At 41.2% G+C, this 21,061-nt stretch overlaps 2 protein-coding genes across 2 annotated transcripts; one reads left to right on the plus strand and one right to left on the minus strand.

Moving 5' to 3' along the window:
- The first annotated feature begins 305 nt into the window (after positions 1-305).
- HSPD1 (heat shock protein family D (Hsp60) member 1) lies at positions 306-9,234 on the plus strand. Its single transcript, XM_005415957.2, has 11 exons — positions 306-481; positions 3,258-3,510; positions 4,015-4,097; positions 4,660-4,755; positions 5,052-5,145; positions 5,549-5,717; positions 5,968-6,067; positions 6,891-7,136; positions 7,337-7,511; positions 8,119-8,297; positions 8,387-9,234. The coding sequence occupies exons 1-11, from the start codon at positions 308-310 to the stop codon at positions 8,537-8,539; spliced, it is 1,722 nt and encodes a 573-aa protein (XP_005416014.1). The 5' UTR covers positions 306-307; the 3' UTR covers positions 8,540-9,234.
- Positions 8,741-21,061, minus strand: COQ10B (coenzyme Q10B). Its single transcript, XM_005415958.2, has 5 exons — positions 20,948-21,061; positions 17,545-17,679; positions 15,888-16,080; positions 13,644-13,745; positions 8,741-11,104 (listed from the first exon to the last, which is right to left on the minus strand). The coding sequence occupies exons 1-5, from the start codon at positions 20,995-20,997 to the stop codon at positions 10,937-10,939; spliced, it is 648 nt and encodes a 215-aa protein (XP_005416015.2). The 5' UTR covers positions 20,998-21,061; the 3' UTR covers positions 8,741-10,936.

Consider the following 21,061-nt stretch of genomic DNA (forward strand, 5'->3'; position numbering starts at 1 on the left):
ATGGAGCCGCGGGCGCTCCGCGGTGCCCTCGCCGTGTCCTGCCCCGCTCCGGGCGGGAGGCGCTCGGACGTGCTGCAGGCCGCGCGGGGGGGGGCTGCTCCGCTCGGGTGTCTCGGCGGGAGGATCGGGGACACCCAGCCCCGTACTTGCAGTTGATTGTGTGTCTTGATTTCAGCCGGTCGAAAAATTAAAGATTTATCGTGCCTGCTTTACTTCCTAAATCTGTTCTCCCTCTTTTCCTTTAGAAGTAGCTGTGCAAAGCCGTAATGCTTTTGTTTTTCTCTTCGTTTCTTTTAATATTTTAGACATGCTCCGTTTATCTACAGCACTCCGTCAGATAAGACCAGTGTCCAGAGCCCTCGCCCCCCATCTAACACGAGCTTATGCAAAAGATGTGAAGTTCGGAGCAGACGCGAGAGCTCTGATGCTACAAGGAGTAGATCTTTTAGCAGATGCTGTAGCTGTCACCATGGGGCCAAAGGTAATGGAAGACTCGACCTTTATCTTAGCACAGACCTGGCTGAAAATACTGTAACAGAGAACAGTTGTTGGGTTTCTCTCGGTGGAGCTGCACGATTGTATTTGTCGAACTGCACCGCAGAGGGGTTGGGGAATGGACAGGCTCCTGCAAGCAGCTGTAGTCTCATGTCCACCAAAAGTGGGACGGTAGTGCGTGTGCTTTTTGTAGTAACAAAGTAAAATTGCTTGGATTCCTGTGAAAGGTACGTTATATTTGTCCAAACAGTTTGAAGGTTAAGGAGATGTGCATAATGTGTTACCAGCTCAGTTGATAACCTGTAACAATGCAGTAGATAATGTAACTGTCTGTGTCAAGGGGTAGGTTAATTAGCATGTGGGTGGCTTGGTTGGATTTTTTTATGATGCTTGTTTTTGTTTTTTTTACGAATTACAAATTTGTACTAGTTTACCTTTTAAATATTAATAAGCTTTAAAAAAATATCCAAAGTGTAATGTTGAGTTCTCAGTTGGCTGGGGAATATTACCAGCCTGAGTGAAATTTTGTGGTAGAGGCATTCATTTGTGTTACCCTATATTCTGTCCTGTAAGGGAGATCTGGGTCTCTTGGAAAACCAGCTATGGTATTCTGCATAGTCATGCAATGTGCAGTAGGGCTTGAAATGAGATTCCTCTTTTTGAGGAAGAGACATTGATTTTCTTGATGCTTATGTGAATATCTGTTCCCTGTAACAGCATGTGCATGGTAGTTCTTCGGAGGGCTGCTTGGCCTCTGTAACATTATTTCATGTATTTTCTGCACGTTTTTAGTGCTCTACCAGCTTCATTCAAAGGCAAAAAATGTCATAAAGCTGAGCAGGTGAAGGTTAAGGAACAATTATGTCAGGAAACTGGCTACTTCACAAAGGAACAAAGTTTAAGTGTAGTTGGTTAATTTAACTCCTGTTTTTTTGGGATCAGGCTGCTTTGTGCATGCTGAAGCATAGTTCTAATCCACTGGCTAAAGGGCAGTTGCTGATGCAACTTCATGCAACCTTAGGGGATTTTTGTTGGTTATGCTGTTCTTCATGTAAAAATGGGGGGGTTGTGCTGCAGTGCCTGAGTCAGCCTCGGGCATTTTTAAGAAACATCAGTCTGGTGAGGAAACCTCCTTTGGCCCTGTTGTACATTTTAAGGAGCCCAGTTTGCAGTCTCACACAATCTTCTGGTAGTGCTCCAGCATGTTGAACAGAACTGGTTTGTGTGGGGGCTCAGCTTCCCAAGATGCCGGAGCATTCTAAATGTCTGTGGAGTTACTGGTGGTGTTTGTTCCCTTCTTCAGGAACACAGACAGGTGTTTTTGCTGAGAGCAAGCCCCTTCATGTGATCTGTTATCTGTGGGTTTTGTTGTACTCCTCTTCTCAGAGCTGCAAACCAAACATTAGGAATAAAACCATATCAAAGTACAAAAGAGAATTAAGCAAACTAGGAGACATTATATGAAAAATGTACCAGTAGCATGCTCCTGCAGAGAGGAGTTTTCTTACTCTTGATTCACTTTTATATTTGGAAGTGCAGGTCAAATAAAATAGTAGTAGGGAATGCATTTTGGCATAACTGTTCCATGGCAGAGAGGGAAATTTCCATAAGCTGTTCCCCAGGTTCAGCCTGAGGAACTGAAGCAGAACCTTGAGGCTGCTGGGGTGGTTGTGCTTCAGGAGCAGCGAGGCCTCGTGCCTGGCAGGCAGCCAGGGCTGGTTCAGTCATTGAGGCAGATGTGGGTGGGCTCTGAGCAGGGGAGGGGCACAGGGCCGCGCTGGTGCTGCACGGGAATCCTTGCCCGGCTCCCCTGGCACGTGATCCCCACCCGGGGCTGGCAGAGCTCAGGCTGGAGCCGGCGGGGTCAGCTCCGAGCCAGAGCTGACACACCAAGTGAGGGCACTCGTGCAGGGACAGTGCTCAGCTGGGGCACTCGCTCTCCCTTCCCTCCTCCAGCAGCTCCAGCTCTCAGCACAGCAGAGGAGTTTCAGGGCAGCAGTAAACCAGAGGTGGCTCCTTGAGCTTTGCTGCTTCCAGCTCAAACTGGAACGAGATTGTTTGGGGTGGGTATTGGCTGTTGGATTCACCTGTGAACAAGCAGGAGCATTTGCCTTATGGTGAACCTGTATGGTTCACAGTTTCCTGTGTTAGCCGTGTCCGTTAGTTCTAATACTCCAGCTTTTCAGTTGGATCCAAGTGTGAGCTAAGATGGGAAAAGCTTGGTAACTTGCAGTGTTTGAGAAATTACTGTAACACATGAATACAAATTTGAAGTGTTCTCAGTTGTCTTTGTTAATCAGTATTTACTAATCACTATTGAGGTTTGCAAGTCTGCTTTTTTTCCTTCCAGCACATGCAACAAATAGAGTTTTGTATTATTTGTTTTTCAATCACAAAGAATGTTTATTGTGATCTGATGAAAATTTTGAAAATTTATTCGAATTGCTATATTTTTAGTTTTGGGCTAAAATATTAGCATTAGAGGCAATCTCTTCAGTTTTTTCTATAAGGTCAATGTTACTTAATTGCAGACTTCAGCAGTATGGCTGAAGAATGGAGTGTCATTCTGTGGAATTATAAAGCCTTTGAGCCATCTTTCTGGTTTTGGGGAACCTTGGTATTAAAGTGTGTGTTTGAGAAGTCCCAGCTGAGTGGTGTTTGTAAGGTGTTCAGCTGTGACTGTTCAAAATTCTCAGTTGAGCTCTTGATGGTAACATGCTTTGGGTTGGCTTGGGTTTAAAATTTGGTTCTTGTCTCTCTAGGGAAGAACAGTTATTATTGAACAAAGCTGGGGAAGTCCCAAAGTGACAAAAGATGGTGTGACAGTAGCAAAGGCAATTGACTTGAAAGACAAATACAAAAACATTGGAGCCAAGTTAGTTCAAGATGTTGCCAACAATACCAACGAGGAGGCAGGAGATGGTACCACTACTGCAACAGTCCTGGCACGAGCCATTGCCAAGGAGGGCTTTGAGAAGATCAGCAAAGGAGCCAACCCAGTAGAAATCAGGAGAGGTAACTTTTTTTCTGTTGTTTTTAATATTCAATTGCTGTCTTTTGTTTTTCATATCCTAAATTTGACTTGTTTTCTGTTTGAAGAGCCACCATAAACGGTTATATGATCTTTAGAGAACACAATGGGGTTTTTTATACTGCAGACTCTGAACAATCATTAATTTGTCTTATCATTGTACTATTTTACATGCAGTCAACTTATTTAATTTGTTGTAAGTGAACTCCAATTAAAGCCATTTCTGCATTTAATTAATACAATAGCCATGTAAAAAAATCTGTTAGGAATTTCAATCATGACAATATTTCACACCAATTTCAAAAAACCCAGCACTGCATACACAGTATGGAACAAGAACTATTTGGTTCTGAACATGCAAACAATGCATTTTTGCAGTGTGGACTTGTGTTTGAAAGGAAACCTGTTGTGGTGGGTGGGAGCTTGGTTTGTGTTTTCTGTGCTCTGTACGTGCTTTGTTAGCTTACAAGTGCCCTGTTCATCCTCAGGGGTGATGCTGGCAGTGGATGCCATCACAGCTGAACTGAAGAAACTGTCAAAACCTGTTACAACTCCAGAAGAAATTGCACAGGTAGGAAAAAACACACAATAAAATGTAACTCAAATTTAGGCACCTGTTTCTCAGAAGAAGTTTTGTGAAGTTAGGTTGTGTACATCTTGACACTGGGTACTTTTCTTTACGCATCAGAAATAGTCTTCAATTGCACTGCTAGAAGCTCGTCCAGAAGTGGGCAGATTTTTTCATCTTCAAGTTTCATTCCAGAGTATGGTCTTAAAACATAAATGTGTGTACTTGGGAAGAATTGATGGGAGCAAAGCTCTGTTGTGAATGGAAGTGATGGCAGAGTACTGAGGGTGTGGCAGATCTGCTGTGGGAGATCACGTTCGGGTGTGTTGGTGGTCCTGGGTTATTTGTGCCTGTGCCTGGAGGTGGCCTGGCTGTGAGTCCAGGCAGGGAGTCTGGCTCTGTGCTGCCTCTGCCCAAGGGCCTGAGCCCTCCTGCTGTGAGTGTGCTGCACTCTGCTGTCCTGCCTTGGCAGAAATGTGAGCATTACACATGCTTATTCTGATTTTTCTTATCATGAGGAAGCACCTTGCATTGGGAAATGAGATTAAACGTCTTATTCTTTCAGGTTGCCACAATATCAGCAAATGGAGATCACGAAATTGGCAATATAATCTCTGATGCAATGAAAAAAGTTGGACGAAAGGGTGTGATCACTGTCAAGGTAAGAACTGGCCAAGTGACTGTCTCCGCTCCTGTTAGGGCTGGCTTTTGTCACGTGTGATGCTGCTGCTGCAGCTCCCATCCCATAATTGCCACCATAATTCCTCCCCAGCTCCTTTAGATCAGAGTTTGATCACTGTTCCCTCTTACATTCTTCCTGTTTTGGAGAGAAGCACATGAAACTGATGGGGGATCCAGAGCCTTTCAATCTATTGTGCATGATATGCTAAAACTGTACTTGTGCTTTTGGCAACAAACCAGAGAGATTTTAATGCAGACTTTCTTGCATCTAAACAGGATGGAAAAACTCTAAATGATGAACTGGAAATCATTGAGGGTATGAAATTCGACAGAGGCTACATCTCTCCATATTTTATTAACACAACTAAAGGTGAGTTACAATAAGTTACGTCAAACACCCTCCTTGTGTTGGCTTGTGTCAGTCAGAAATACTGGCACCTGTTAAAGGCTTTACAGTCCCTTATGCTGGGCACCACAACAAATAGAGCAGGGGGTCCTTGCCCATCAGAAAACTTGAACTTGGTAAAAGCTTGGAGTGTTAGGGGTTCCTTTTCTTTCTCTGCAAAGTGTTCCTGTGAATATCAGGCTGGCCTTGCAACACACACAGCAGAACAATGAAGAATTGAGAGTGGAGTCTTGGAGAAAACAAGTTGTCTTTTTCTTAATGCAGTTGGAAAGTGCAACCATTGCTCCAAAGCACCGGCTTAAGTTAAAAGAATGCTTGGTATGTTTTTGTAATGGAACTGCTCAGATAATGCATGTTGTTTCTGCAGGACAGAAATGTGAATTCCAGGATGCTTATGTTTTAATCAGTGAAAAGAAAATCTCTAGTGTACAGTCCATAGTTCCAGCTCTTGAAATTGCCAATGCCAACCGCAAACCTTTGGTCATCATTGCTGAAGATGTTGATGGAGAAGCCCTCAGCACTCTAGTCTTGAACAGGTGAGACTTAAAATCCTTTTTTTTTCTATGGTGTAAGGCTGGTTGTTCTCTTACCTGTGCCAAAGAAAGAGCAGCTTTTAACACCACCATGCTTTGTATCAACTCAGGCAGAATGCCAGTTATGTCTAACTACATTTCTGAGAAAAACCACCTCAGTTTGTGATGGTGTCTTCGTTTGCTTGACTGCTAGAGCTGCACTGAAATAATCTGGATTAGTAATTAGACTAATTCTCTGAATTTTTGTCTTTAGACTGAAGGTTGGCCTTCAGGTTGTTGCTGTAAAAGCACCAGGTTTTGGTGACAACAGGAAAAACCAACTTAAGGACATGGCGATTGCTACTGGTGGTGCTGTAAGTAATGATGTTTTTAGTGGCTTTTTGCTCCAAGGGATGTTAATGCTTTTCAAGGAGGAAAATACTGTGCGTTTTTAGGTCCTTGGCTTGTATTTGCTGGGTCGCAGGCTGTATTCTGTTCTTTCAAAAATGTAACAGTAACTGATGTTTGAAACTTCCTGTTTTTTGAAATGCAGACACTGATAATTGCTGTGTAATGCAGTCCTGGCCAAGCATATGTCCTTGTAACTGACTGAAGTCACATGAGATGTCCTTGCAGGAGTTGGGTTTTTAAGGGGAAGGAGGAACTCCAAGGCAATTGTTGCATCTATAAACAATTGCCTGAACTCAGATGTGGCAAATATAGTTATTTTAAATGTTTGGAATTGACTCAATGAATTTTCTTACTACTAAATTTTGCATATAGTTGATGCACTGATTAATGTCCCTTTATGCTGCCCTTTTTTAATATGAATTTCAAAATTATAGCATGATATTGGGACCCAGAGGAGGCTGTTGAAATACAACTTCATGTTTAAGGTAATGGCAGCACAAAATAACCAACCAGCAAACTGTTTTTCAGTCAGTGACATGTCAATATCTGTAACTCCTCAAAATACAAGGAGATGATGGTGACAGGACTGAAGGAAACACCGTGAAACTGTGTCAGGGGAGGTTTAGGTTGGGTATCAGGAAGAGGCTCTTCACCCAGAGGGTGCAACTGCAGTGATGTGGTTATTCTGCCCCATTAGCCTGCTGTATGTGTTCATGTACTTGTAGATAAAAATACCCAATGTGTGGGGAACCTGTGAATTGCAGCTTTTCACATAATTTCTTTCAGGTGTTTGGAGAAGAGGGTTTGAACCTAAATGTGGAAGATATTCAGCCTCATGACTTTGGTAAAGTTGGAGAGGTCATTGTGACAAAAGATGACACCATGCTCCTCAAGGGGAAGGGTGAAAAGGGTCAGATTGAAAAACGCATTCAAGAAATAATTGAACAGCTAGAAGTTACCACCAGCGAATATGAAAAAGAGAAACTGAATGAGCGACTGGCCAAGCTCTCTGATGGAGTAGCAGTATTGAAGGTATGAAGAACTTGGTAAAATCATGATGAACTAAAGCTCAGGCTTCTTGAGTGCTGAGGTACAGAAGAAGACTTGCCAGTGTAGGAGAGGGTGGGTTGGCCTTCTGGCACTTGTTAGGCAGCTTAATCTGGTGGCAGCAGTGCTGTCCCTCCTGGGCTCTTGTGCAGCCCTTGACATGTGGCTTGCTGCTCTGCTCACAGGTGGGTGGAACCAGCGATGTTGAGGTGAACGAGAAGAAGGACAGGGTCACCGACGCCCTGAACGCCACCCGAGCGGCCGTGGAGGAGGGCATCGTCCCAGGGGGTGGCTGTGCCCTGCTGCGCTGCATCCCAGCCTTAGATGCCTTAACTCCAGCCAATGACGATCAGAAAATTGGTAAGCAAGTGACTTGGAGGTGTGTGTGGAAGTGATAAAGGCATGCCTTCTCCTGTCCTGAGGCTTTATCAGGTGGCTTTCAGTGAGATTTTAGTTACTTGATCTTAGGAATATCACATTTCTTTGGTGTGCTGGTCTCTGCTTTAGAGTGGGAAGGAGCTTTTTCACTGCATTGCTGAGTGGACTCTGTAGGACGCAGTAGCAGTAAAGCAGCAGTATCCCAGCAGAGAGTGGCAACTGTTTATGGAGTGGGGAGCTGGCTGTTAAAGTCTTTGCAGACAGACAAAATCTAATAATGCTCAAGAGACTGTGTGGCAAATCAAATGGAGAAAGGCTTTGTGTCATGTTGCACATAAATATAGAGAGTAATGATACTTCTCACTATTTTTTGTAGAAGTAAAACTAAAATGTGCGTGATTATCCTGCAGAGATTTTATTTGGTGGCAAGTGTCAAGTAGCAGAGAACCTTTCCTCCTGGAACTGACAAAAATAGCTTGTGTTCTTGCTTGGAGGGTTTTCTCTTTGTATTGATCTCCAGCACTAGGGCATTCCTTGGCAGTGGGAGTGGTGTTGGTACACGGAGCTCCAGCTATCCTGTTTCTTGCAGGCATTGAAATAATCAAGAGAACACTGAGAATCCCAGCAATGACTATCGCAAAGAATGCCGGTGTTGAAGGATCATTGATAGTTGAAAAAATCCTGCAGAGCCCATCAGAAGTTGGCTACGATGCAATGCTTGGGGACTTTGTAAATATGGTAGAAAAAGGAATCATAGACCCAACTAAGGTAACCTAAAGCTCTTAATTCTCAGCTTTGCTTCATCCCATCTCCTCTGATGGTCAGCAGGTTTTAAGTAGTTTCTTGCTTATTTTTAGGTTGTGAGAACTGCTCTGATGGATGCCGCAGGTGTTGCATCTCTCCTATCAACAGCAGAGGCAGTGGTGACTGAAGTTCCTAAAGAAGAAAAGGAGCCGGCAATGGGAGGAATGGGTGGGATGGGTGGAGGAATGGGAGGTGGCATGTTCTAATTCCTGGGGTAGGGATGCATCATGAGCTGTGCTGTTAAAGACTGACAGTTCTGACTTCAAAAACTTGAGCTATCAGTGTGAGAGGATGGATAGTGACTGAAGTGAGGCTGGTGTTGAAAAGAATCACTGTAACCATCAGTTACCGGATTTCATTTAACACACGTGTAATTGTTTACAGTCATTGTCCATGCCTACAGATAATTTATTTTGTATTTTTTGAATAAAGACATTTGTACATTCCTGATAACTGGGTTGCAAGATCCATCTACCAAGGTCCGGATTTGAACTTAATTAAGGCACTTGATATTCTATTTCAGAATTTCTTGGTGCTTGCCAGTACTAGAAAGAACTTGGAAGCCACTGTGCGTGAGACTAGACAATTGTGTACAAAGTAGGCAAATAGAGTTATGTGACCTTTACGTAATAAACTGCTCAAAAGTTACAAAATGTATCACCTCCTTCATCTGCACACCAAGCCATAGTTATGGGAGAGCCTGGACAGCCTGCTGCTGCTTCTAAGATGTAGTAGAAATTGACACTTATGCTTGAAAAAATGACAGGGCATTTCACTCTGAGAAACATTCCTTTGTCTAGAATGTTTCTCAGAAATGCAAGTGCTTTAATTTTGGTAAGAAATATCTAAGCTGAACTGCACTACAGTTCTTTGAAATATTAAACAATGCTCTGAAAACAAAGCACGTGCACTGACTTTATTTTGCCCTATCTGGTTGTTTCACGTGCTAGAACAGGCCCAGTGCACCTTTCACAGTCCCAGGGGAAGTGAAGTGCCCCGAGGGTATCAAACAGGTGAGTCTTTGTTAAGAAAGGGTTCTGGGGTTTTTAGATCCTTCCTTTGCTCAGGTGTAATATGTCATTACCTCCTCACCTTGGGCCTTCCATTCTTACCTTCCTCCTTTCTAGTTACTTTGCACTAGAAATGTTGCTTTGCCTCTTTGTGTTCTTTGACCTGACACCACCACTGACATTGTGCAGTCTTTTCTGCTTTCCAGCCTGCAGAACAATGCTGTTCCCAAACCTGTGTATGTTTATATCTGATTACCTCAATCAAAACTGCTTTACAACTTCTCAGTTCTGTACAAATGACCTTAATCCACCTGTTGCTTTCCTCAGCTTCCTGCCCTTAATAAGAACTATCCTTCCACAGATGGGATGTGTGACATTCTAATTTTAAGTAAAATTATCTGAAACTGTTTCAGGGCTGTCTTTATTTTGAAACATACCTTTCTATGTTATTTAATATGCTGTTCTTAATTAACCATATGGATTACATGTGCTGCAGACAAAGGACCAGCTTCAGCACCTGGCCTGAAGCTTCACCTAATTTCAGTAAGGAAATTTGGTAATGCACAGCAGCATAAAGTAAGGATTTAGAATCTGTTCAAACCTATTCACTTGTTTTTTTTCAGAGATGGGGAAGAGAACATTTCAGGAGTAGAAGTACTGAACATGTATGTAATCAGGATGATATTATCACAGTGGGAATAGGGTACTGAAAAACCTCAAAGAATGAAGGTTTAGTGCTCCCTTACATGATTTATGATGACAGCTGGCCTTGGCTGCGCAAGGAAGCACAGGGCCTCTTGTTACCTGCTTCCAGGGAGGACAGCACAGGTACCTGGTTCTCAGAGGTAACACTTGCTTTAAAGTGTTCTGTTTGCATTAGGTGAGATGGAGGTAACCAAAGTGCAGCGTGTACCAGGGAAGGAGTGGCAAGGAGCAACTTCAGCCTGCCAAATGAACTACAAATTCCAGACAGGTCCACTGGGCACCACTGGCTGTAGCTGAGACTGCTGCACTCAGATTACAGTGCTCCTTATGCATTTCATCCCTGAAAATGAGGGGAGTTAGTTAGAAAGCAGTCGCTGGTCACTCGAGGAGCAACTGGAGATCCCTGACTTACCTCTGCCATTCATTTGAATTCAAAGCACCACTCCTCAATGGCTGCCAAGCAGTGCCCTTCTCTAGGAAGCCAGTGTGTCGGTTGGCCTCTGCCTGGGCAGAGCTGGCTGACTTGATGCTCTGAAGTTACATTCCCACAAAGCAGAGTTAATAAGTTACAGTGCTGAAAAACGCCAGGAGCTTGGCTAAGGCAGAGCTCGGGCTGTGATTCCAGGAGCCGTTTGGCGTTAACGGCAGCTGAGATAGCCTGGGTTACAGGAGCTGCCAGGTGTCTGGGACTGCTGATAAGGCTTTAAGCTGCACTTGATTGCAGCTTTTGAACATTCTATGTCTGTCTGTCTGAGCAGGTGTGTTTGGCACAGGGTAAGATCACACCCAAGCTCAGATAAGAAATGAATGCCCCAAAGGAGGAGCATGGCACTTTGTACAAGTGAAGTGTACAAACAAGTTTATAGCTGAGGTTGTTACAGTTTCCCTTTACGTCTGATGAACTTCATGCAGCATCAGCTCACGAGGGATGCTGGTTTCTGGGCCGTGGAGTTTGGATGCTCTTCTTTCAAAGGCAGCAACCATCTGCTTTACAACTTCATCAAAAAATAGTGTAGCAAGTTTTGAGTGTAGAAGTGAACGAAATTCAAAAGAAATCTGTTTAAGAAAATAAAAGATAATTATTTTTCCTATATATACTGTTGTAAAATGCTGTTACAAATAGACAACTCTGTTAAAGAATCTCCAGTGAAGGCTGCAGGTAAGTTGTAGAACAGTTAAAACTGAGGAACAGGTGAATGTGGCTCAGAAGGAAACCCATGTTCCTTGGTCTAAGGACTGTATTTCTGGGCTTTTCGATTAGAAGAATCCTCTCATTCAGTTCTCTGAAGTAGTCATTTACATTTACCTAAAACGTCTTTTCTTTTATAAATGGTTCATTACAAAAGAGGTTTGGGGTAATGAAAAACTACTGACAAACAATATCGTATTTTGTGCACAGAATTCACTTGAGGGACAAAAGTTGTCTGAAGAAAGCCCTGCATGGCAAGACAACAGACTAATAGGTAAGCTGAAGCATGCCCAAGAAACTTAAAAGCGACTTGAAATAGTTACCTAGTAAATGCCAATATTTTAAATCAGTCTTTCCTTTTGGTGGCAGTAGTTCTGGTAGGTTCAAACAAGCAGTTTAATGACCAAAATTACAGATTTGGTTTGTGTGTCACAGCTCCCACCTGAACAGGCCCCACTCCTGACCTGACACCAGCAGTATGTTTTGTTATTCCTGAAAAATCAGATTTAATGCCACAAGGAGAAAGTACAGCTTCTCCCCAGTTCCTTATGAGCAATACATGTTAACTGCAAAGCAGTAGCATAAAAGTAATTAAACAGCTTGGCCCATAAGCCAAGTGTAGCTTCATTTACATTTGTTTGACCTCAAGGATCAATAAAATTAACGTGCCTCGTGCAAGTCTGAGAGCTGTCATTTAGGGCATGCAGAGTCCTGCAAGTGAGGATGTGGAGTCTGGCATTGTGTTCAGCAGTTATGTCAATCTTAAGGTATGGAATACATTAATGAAGTTTGCAGGTGGTAAAAATGGTGCTGTGCTTCAGTCTATGAACCAAATCATTTCAGAGCTGAAACCAAAGTAGGAAAGTTCCCTGCTGTATGTGGATGTCTCCTGGAATCAGGCTGGCACAACAGGATACAACAGCTTGTGGGAACCAGCATAGCTCAAAACTCAAATAACATTTTCTAAAGCAAAGAAGCATTCTTGAAATTGAAGTTTTCTCTGGAATATCTGTAATTGCAGGGCCTGTTTTGAGAAGTTTGTTGTGAAATGCTTATCATCCCTGCCTGCAAGTGCCCAGAGGCAAGGAGCAGCAGGGCAGGCACTGGCAGAGGTTCAGCTCAGCCAACTGCACTGGCTTCCTTTGCTGCCTCCAAACAGGGTAAGCAGTAAGATGTGTTGATAGTGTTCCCCCAAGAAAATGAAAATGTCCACATCCAGTTCAATTTTGGTTCCATTTAACTGAAGCTCTTGACCTGAAATGTCAAAATGTGGCTTTGGTTTGGGGAGGTGTGGTGCTGTTTTCTCACAGAGCCTGTATTTAGACTGTAGGCTTTAAATAGTTGTTTAATTCGAATTTTTTAACTGATTTATGGCTTGGGTTAAAAGATAGCTTATAATTGTTAGTGGAAAGAATTGACACTTACTTGCCTAAAGAAATACAAATAACATGAGCACATAACATGTAAACCATTAAAATATGTGGTTCCTTGAGCACCTGTAGATTAATTTTTACTGTTGAACTGTATGAAGTGCAGTACAGTATTAAGCTGGAAGTTAATAACCCGAGGAGGTTAATGTGCTAGTTTAAAAATACTCCAAAAGCTTTTTCCTATTCACTGAAGATAATTTTCCAAGCAGGGTATTCCAGCAGATGGCAGCAGGATTAGCCCAGCTCTGTGTACTTTTGTAGCCTGTTACAACCCCCAGCTCAATGCTTTGTTACACACTTTGTTATAGAATACAAGGAAAAAATGTGATGGCAGACAAACCAGACAACATGGAAAAGCAGTAACTGGAATGGAAACAGCTTTTCTGGGAGTGAAATCAGGCTAAATCAGGTACTGGATTTAAAGAGCAATACTTTTGGGCTGCAGTGATATCCCATCATAGATTAGAGACAGCAAAAATCTATTACACTTGTATTAGAGAAGGAAGGAGTAGGCTTAAAATACATGAAAGAGTAAAACTGAAGACAGGAAATTAAACTGACCAAACTGCAGCCCAAACAGGACAGATGGCAGGACACCGACTTTCTGCTACCAAGAGCATTTAGGTTGTAGAGTGATTAAAGAAAATAGCAAAGTATATTTAGCATTTCTCCTGCACTGGACTGTCTAAAAACTTCAATGTGTTTAGAACTGTAGGGTGAGAGGTGCCTGTCCCAGACTGTTTCATGACACATGGACACCTCACAGAAGGCTGCTGTTTCTGAAGGACACTGAAGTGTTTTCTAGCAGTAAAGTTTGCAAAATATTTTTTTGGACAGAATTGACTAAAGCTAACTTGTTTTCTGTGTCTAAGTGTTTAAAGAAGTAGTACAGGCATTTAAAAAAGTCCCCTCATTTGAAGATAAGTGTTTCTATGTGCTGCTCCTAGCACGTGGTAGTTTTAATTACCATACTTACTGAAAAATCCAATGTACATGTCCTTGGATAACCAGGGATACCAGGGCTCAAACGCCACACTGTTTCCAAGTGATTAAAGAGTTTTCCATCTGTGCACGATGCCTAAAATAAAGGTTTGAAAATCAAGCTACAATTAGGCTTTTACAAATGTGACAAACAGGTATTACTGAAGCTTGTGTTTACATTTTGTTAAACAGTGATGGTTGTGGCATAGTTAAACTTGTTCTTACAGCACAGATCCAATATGCAAAGATGTCAGTTGTGGCAAAATAACTGAGGTCTTTCCAAGGCAGAAGAAAATACTGTGTCTAAGTGGCATAAAACAGATCTGTGGTATGATGCACAGAACATCCAAATACATAACCTCAACTGGCTTGTAATTTGTAGAGAAAATTGCTGTAATTTTTTGGGGTCATTTCTTTACAAGTTCTTATTGTTAGCCCAAGGAGCTCTGCTCCAAGAGACTGCCCCCAGGGAATAGGTGCTGCTTGGCTAGGAGAGCTGTGCTGAGGTGACTCATCTCAAAGAATAATCACCAGTACAAAAACATTTCTCTTTCCAGGAATGAGATAATGCATGGCCTTGCTACTTCTATATCAGAAAGGGAAGGAGTAGAGGGAAGATTAGATACAAAGAGCTGGGCCTGCTTTTCCCTACTGCTATCAAAACAGCAGGAAAAAATGGGAAAACTGCCACTGTGTTCCCCTTTCTCCCAGTCTTAAAGTAGCAAATTCACTCCATGCTTTCCCCCTCAACAAAAACTGCTGTTACCAATCTGATTTTTCCATTGTTTAAGCCCAAAAAAGGGGAAAACCTTAAGCAACAAACCCATTCCCATTTTGTGCCTGAGCAGCACACAAGGTTCCTTTGCCTGGAGTTACTTGAGAGGACAGTGAAATGGTCCAAGCACACAATCACTTCCCTAGAAATGTTCCTGCACTTCTGTGGACATAATGTAGACCCCTAGGAAAAGTAATTGCAGCAGAGAAAAGGCTAATGAGCCTCGGGGGAGGCAATGTGAAGAAATGGCTTTCCTCACCACTTTTGTGAGTCTTTTTTCTGAGACAAGAATTCTTCTTTTGAGTGAATTAAGAGGGAAAAAGAGTTGGTAAGCCAATCTGATAGCTGTGTGAAAGAAAAAAGCCTGTCTTCTCAGGAAACTGTAAGAAAGGAAAGCTCTCAGCATGTAAGTCACAGATTTTCCATTATAGCTGCTCAACTTTTTTTAGTAAAGAGACAATTTTTTTTCTTTCCAGAATCAGTAAGGATATTGAATAAAGGCATTTTGCATATTCCTTTTCCAATTTACATCTCCCCTGTACTTCAGAAACTCATTTTCTGTTAAGTGTCTCTTATTAGGAAGCCTAGAAAAGAATAGGGAAATAGAATTTTCAAACAATTATCTTGAACAGCAATCAAATGTTATAATTTCCACTAATTATTCCAAACCAATCAGGATCTGCCCAGGGAGGGGCAGTTTTGCTACAAGGAATCTGTTCTGAGCCATTCTTTACCAAATCAGATTTGAACATATAAGGCAAACAACTAGAACATCCAAGCATCATTTAAAATATTTTACTTGACACTTTTCCACTTTTCTCTTAATTATTGCTCTTGAAAACCTGAAAAGAAAAATATAACTGCTTCTTTTCTGAACAAATTAATTGTAAAAAAAAAATTGACTTTAAATCCACACTTCCTTCTTCTCATCAATATATTGAATGACCATCCCTTCAGCACATTGTACTGAAGCCTAGCCTTTTTTTTAAGCTTATCATATTAACTAGTTAAAATTGTGAGAAGAAAAGTAATGACAGATAAGTCATTACTATGCATTAAGACATCAGAAGCTAGAGTTGTCAGATAACTTTTAACTGAGTATTTATTTTGCATTCAGAGGGGCTTGGACAAAATTTTAAAAAAACCAAAAAAACCCACAAACAAACAAAAAAAAACCCAAGCAAAAATGTTAATATCTTCATTTAATGGCTGCCAGCTTTGCCAATAAAGACACATTAAAAAGTGATTTCCTCTCCTCCCTCATGTGGCAGGTTGTTTTAAAACACATTCAAATTCTCCCCGGTTTATCTAAAGTCTTTAAAGAAAAGCAACACAAGTTTTGAGCCACACAAAGAACTTCCAGCATCAATTTTGTTTTAAGGCAAGACGTTCCTGGAATATTCAAATTTCAACAAACAAAAGTTAAGGAAAATCATGGTTAGGAGAAAAGAAAAATGCAATTACCTTAACTAAATGTGGTCTCACTAGGGTTACAATTGATGTGTATCTCTCTACTACAGGAGGGAATCCTATTTCTAGCTCTGCTTTGCAGTACCCAGAGCGCCTCGAGAGTATGTCCGACTTTTTACACCAAGGAACAAAGAGTTTGTAATTCTCCACAACAGCAACAACTTCATACATTTCCTGCATGGAATACCTGGAAATGAACACATGAACATTACAGTTACAAGGTACTTAAACTTCAAATTCCTATTAAAATTACTATCAAAGATGGTATATGTGGCATAGGCAGTTGAAAGACGGACATATTCACTACCACTGATTTTGGAAATTGAAAATGCAGCTTTGCTAATTAAGAGGAAAGCACAGTAATACACTGTTAATTGTTTTTTGCATATAGAAGCAAAGTATCACACATCAGCCAGCAGTAACTTTAGTGAATAATGAACCTAGTGCCTGCTACCTTCTGCAATATCAGGTAAACATGCGTACTCTTAAATGGAAACATTTTTTCCAGCACAGCTGTGTCTTCATTTAGGCAGATGGTGGACATCTTCCCCCTCAAAAAAATTTTTAAAATCCATACTTCATGGCTCCCAAAACAAGGTGTACCAAACTCAAGTACTATATTTCATATGGTTTAAACAGAGGAGCAGCACCTTCCTAATTTGAGCCCAAATAAAAAAGCTTAATTAAAAAAACAGATGGAATGGAAAAACCTTCCAGCCTCACAAAATGGCTGGTGTTGGAAGGGACCTCTGAACCTCATTTTGTCCAACACCCCTGCTCAGGCAGAATATTGAAATCAAATGAAACACTATTAAGGCAACATTTTAGCTGATTCTGCTGTAACATGGCAAACTATTACATAGTTATGTGTTTTAATTTTTCATTCTGACTCTGAAACAGATGGGATTAAGCATGGGCTAAATTTCCTTTAAAATGAAGCATATGTTCAACAGTACTTAGCCGTGAGGACTATTGGACAAAGGCCCTCTTTAAGTGGCTAGGCAAGATCTGCTGCAGTTCAAGAACTATCAAAAAAGGAATGGTAAGTGTAGTAAAAAAAATATGCTAATAAACAGTTCATACTGTTGTGGACCAGAGACTGGGAATATCCCAGTATCATTGCATAAACTGGGATTTTCCCACTAGCTCCAAGGCAAACAAGGTTGCAAAATCTTTTTCTGTGTGAAGTTTCTTCATCACAGAACTAATTATTTTTCTTCTTTTAAAGAAATAAGAAAATCCTGGGAAGTATAATATAATGTAAGTGCAAACATTAGCATATGTCTGGGAGAGAATGGAACAGGGTTTTCACACCTGTTGATTTATTCACATTTTACTAGATGAAATTCTTAGTGTATTGCTCCATTTCAAGGTTGGTTTTGTTTTGTCATGGAATGGAACAGTTATTTCTGCTGTTTCTTGCTATAAACCAAGGGCTTTGGGTTCCTACTTTTTTTATATTAACTTTCAGGTTGGTAAACGTGATCTGTACAAATTCTGAAAGTCAAAACTCCTTTCTAGGTTCCCATAGTCTTAGGGACATGTGTCTCCAGGGATACTCAGTTTTTTTAACTACTAATGTTTTGGATTAATTACAGCAAATACAAAATCAATAAGCATTTAAAGCATCTTTCCACAGTTTTATACCAACCCTATAATTCTTCTTTCAGAATATTCTTTTCTTTTATTTATTAGTGGTGCAGCAACATTGAAGAAATTTCTTGAAAAAGTATGGCTCATTACAGGAGAAGTTCTGGTCATCAGAATACCACAAGAAGCCAAGTGCCTGAAACAGGGAAAATGCTTTTAGATGTGTTTCATATCAGCAAAATAAATAACAATGCATTCAGGTAAGACAAACCATCTCTTGTATAACATTATGGAAAATGTCAGCCAGATAGAAAAACAAAGGCTTGTAACAATATGAACTGTCAAACACACAAGGGGCACCTTTTATTTTTTCCCGTAAGAGGAACTAAAAATAGCCCCCAGTGATACCAGAATTAACTGGCAGAGTGCAATACAAAGGGCCTCATTAACCACTGGCTGCAAGGCAGCTTGAGTTCAAGCTCAAGTCTCACATGCACTTAGTCTGCAGAAGAGGCTTTCTTAATAGCAAAAACCAGGCAGAGTTTGCAATGCTTTACCCTTCTGGAATACACAAAGTAGAGAAGGTTTCACTTGGAAACAGAAAGCTGAACTCTGCTATAACCCCTCTGCTGCCACTCTTCTCTTAAAAGGACAATTTCATTTGAAAGTCTTTCAGAAGGTGCTTTGTTTACCCAGCTTTCAATACTTCCTTCAGAAAATATCACCAGAACCTTGGATGCAATGTTTTCAGAAGTAAAACTTAACAAATTAGCTTTAAAATTACTAGTAATTCTAAGATTGCACCTCGGTGTTCCCAGTGAACATCTACACTAAAATCTGACAAATATTCACCATGTGTAGAAGTTCTGCTAAATCACTGATTTTCCTCAGATCAGGTCAGTCAAGATACAAAATGCTGCCTGAGAAGCTCTGAATTTTGGCAGCAGGAAAGTAAAAATGCCACTTTTTGCCCACAATGACTCTACAAACATAAGCTAGCAAGTAACTCAGGTCTTTTACTGATCTTCCTCTAGCTACATAATGAGGATTATATTTCTGGATTCACGTGGTTAAAAATGGAGCCAACCTCTTTTACTCAGAACTAGGCTTCTTTGGGGTTTGGTTGGTTGTTTTGTTGGTTTTTTAGACACAATGAACAGGTAGATGCCCTTTTTCTTTTTTTTTTTTCCTTTTTTTTTAACCAAGCACCAAATTAGTCAGCAAATTAGTTACCAATTTTGAATTAAATTAAATTTAAATTAGCAATATGTTCTTTAAAAATCAGCATAATGTAGATTCTAATGAAATACAGCAGTTACCCATGACTGAGCACATCAGTTTACATGGTCACTGTATTAGGAGTCAGGTAAATAACAAACTGGTAGAGTTCAAAGGAAAATAATCATCATTTGCAGCTGGTTAGAAACAATCTGTACAGACTTTTAAAAACCAACTATGCAACTGGGATGTGAAGCATGATGCCTGAAAGCACACTGTAAACACTGCAGTTGAAAAGAAACTAAAATGGTACAGAAGTATTACATCAAGATTAAGAAAGAATAGGTCCACTCTAAAAGCCTTTAGACTCTGCAAACGTTTGTAACAGTATCTCAAGGGATGTGGACAAAGTCTGTTTTTTACCAGATAGACCATACAAGACTGTTAAGGAAAAGCTTTGACAGGAATGCTGGAAGAGTGCCAGTAACATTGTAGCTGCCTCAACCAGATTCACAGAAGGTGTTCAAATGTGTGAAGCAGACCACATTCTGCACAGCTGATTTAAATTCCATTATCTGGGGCTATGTACAGGACACAGTCCACACCAGTCACCAGGGTTTGTCTCTTGGTTTGTTTTTTACTGTACTGCCATGCCAGTCTATTGTTTCCTGCAGTTTTATCTGAACTTGTTTCAGCCACAGGGCTGAAAAACAATCCCTCCAAATAATCTCTCAGCTGCTGGAAGACTGTGTCCTTGCCACTCGAGGAAGGCAAGGTTAAGAGGCTGTAATGCTAACAAGTATGGTGAGACTCCATCCCTCTCCCAATTTTATCTGAAGAACAGATGCTGTGAGAATGTGCTGGGCTGGGTCCCAGATCAGGAAAGCAGATCTCTTTAAGAAATCCCTTGGTTTCCATGGACTGTCATGCGTTTTTGTGAACCTGACCTGGGCCACTGAAGAAAAACCAAGTCCATTCTAGAATTCAGGCACACCTGCCACCTCTGTATTTATCTCTGCCACCTCTGTATTTATCTCCTGCCAGTGACAGAAGCATCTCCACTCACTCCAGCCACTCACTGCTTCCTCCCTGAGCACTTGAGGACTGACCATGGCACCACCCAACTCCCATGACCTGAAAAGGAAGCATTTCTGGAGTATGACATGCACATGTAAGTGATCCATATTCTGTGATTTTTTAATATATACTTTTTTTATAACTACACAATTTTCTAAGCCTGAAGATTAATTTGTTTTTTAAAAATGGCTTTCTTAACTCCTCAGTATAAACACTGAAATTAGTGCCAGGAGCATGCCCAGGTAAATGTGTTTGCTGTACCCCAGCTGATACCTTCATCAGGTTAGTGATATCTGACTTTATGGTCTGTGAGACACGAGTTGATCCCATTCAAATTCTTTGCCAACAGCTGTTTGTATCCCAAAAAATGAGTGTACCAGCAAGTGTCCTCACTAGCATCTCAGTCTGAATAAGCACACGAGACTAATTTACCACCTGAGCCCTTGAAGCCTGCTAGTGAGCACAGTGAGGTCCTGCCGAGCTGGCAGCAGGTACAGAGTGCATTCCGGGGTCAATCGCAGCACTGAAGCGTCCCCAGCTCCAAGGCTTCAGGTAGCACAGCACTGGGTTTGATCCAGCTTGTGCTTGCTTAAAGCCAGCTGCCAAGATCCTTGCAGCTTCCACTAGAAACATTTTTAAACTGAATTTGCAAGCAGTTACTTAATGGGTTTCCTTATACTAAACACCCTTCCAGCAATTGATTTTGCCCTGGAGACTCTAATAAATTACTCTTTAAAACAGCAATTTTGTTGACCAGGACTGAACGAATTTAATAGTGCAGACACAACACTGAGATTATACCACAAAGAGTATACAGTAAAAAATGAAGTCCAATGTTACATTTTACCACTGCACAGTTAACAGTTTTGTCAAATGACTGCATGAAATTTGACATCACGAACCAATCTCTGTTTCATTTTTTGACAGTTTTTATAAGGATGACAGAGTTTGATAAAGAAACACAGCAGCACTGTCATGCTGAGACTCCATCCCTCTCCCAATCCCTCTCACGGCAGCACTGCCATAACAGCGGTAACAGGTGAACCTTTTATACTAAGATTTTCAAATCGCACTCTCTCATCTGCTTGCTTTTTTTTTTTCTTTCAGATGAAAGGTTAACTCTTCACCAAAGCATATTGTTTTCCTCAAGCTGTCGCAGCCAGCCTTACACATGCTCAGGTGAGAAGAAACTTGTTGCATTATCTGAAGCGGAAAACATCCGGGCGCTTCCTCAGTTTATAAATCCTTTTGGACGGATTGCTCCCAACTCCGCCACTGTCTCG

The sequence above is a fragment of the Geospiza fortis genome, unplaced genomic scaffold (genome assembly GCF_000277835.1).
Source record: "Geospiza fortis unplaced genomic scaffold, GeoFor_1.0 scaffold112, whole genome shotgun sequence".
NCBI classification, from domain to species: domain Eukaryota; kingdom Metazoa; phylum Chordata; class Aves; order Passeriformes; family Thraupidae; genus Geospiza; species Geospiza fortis.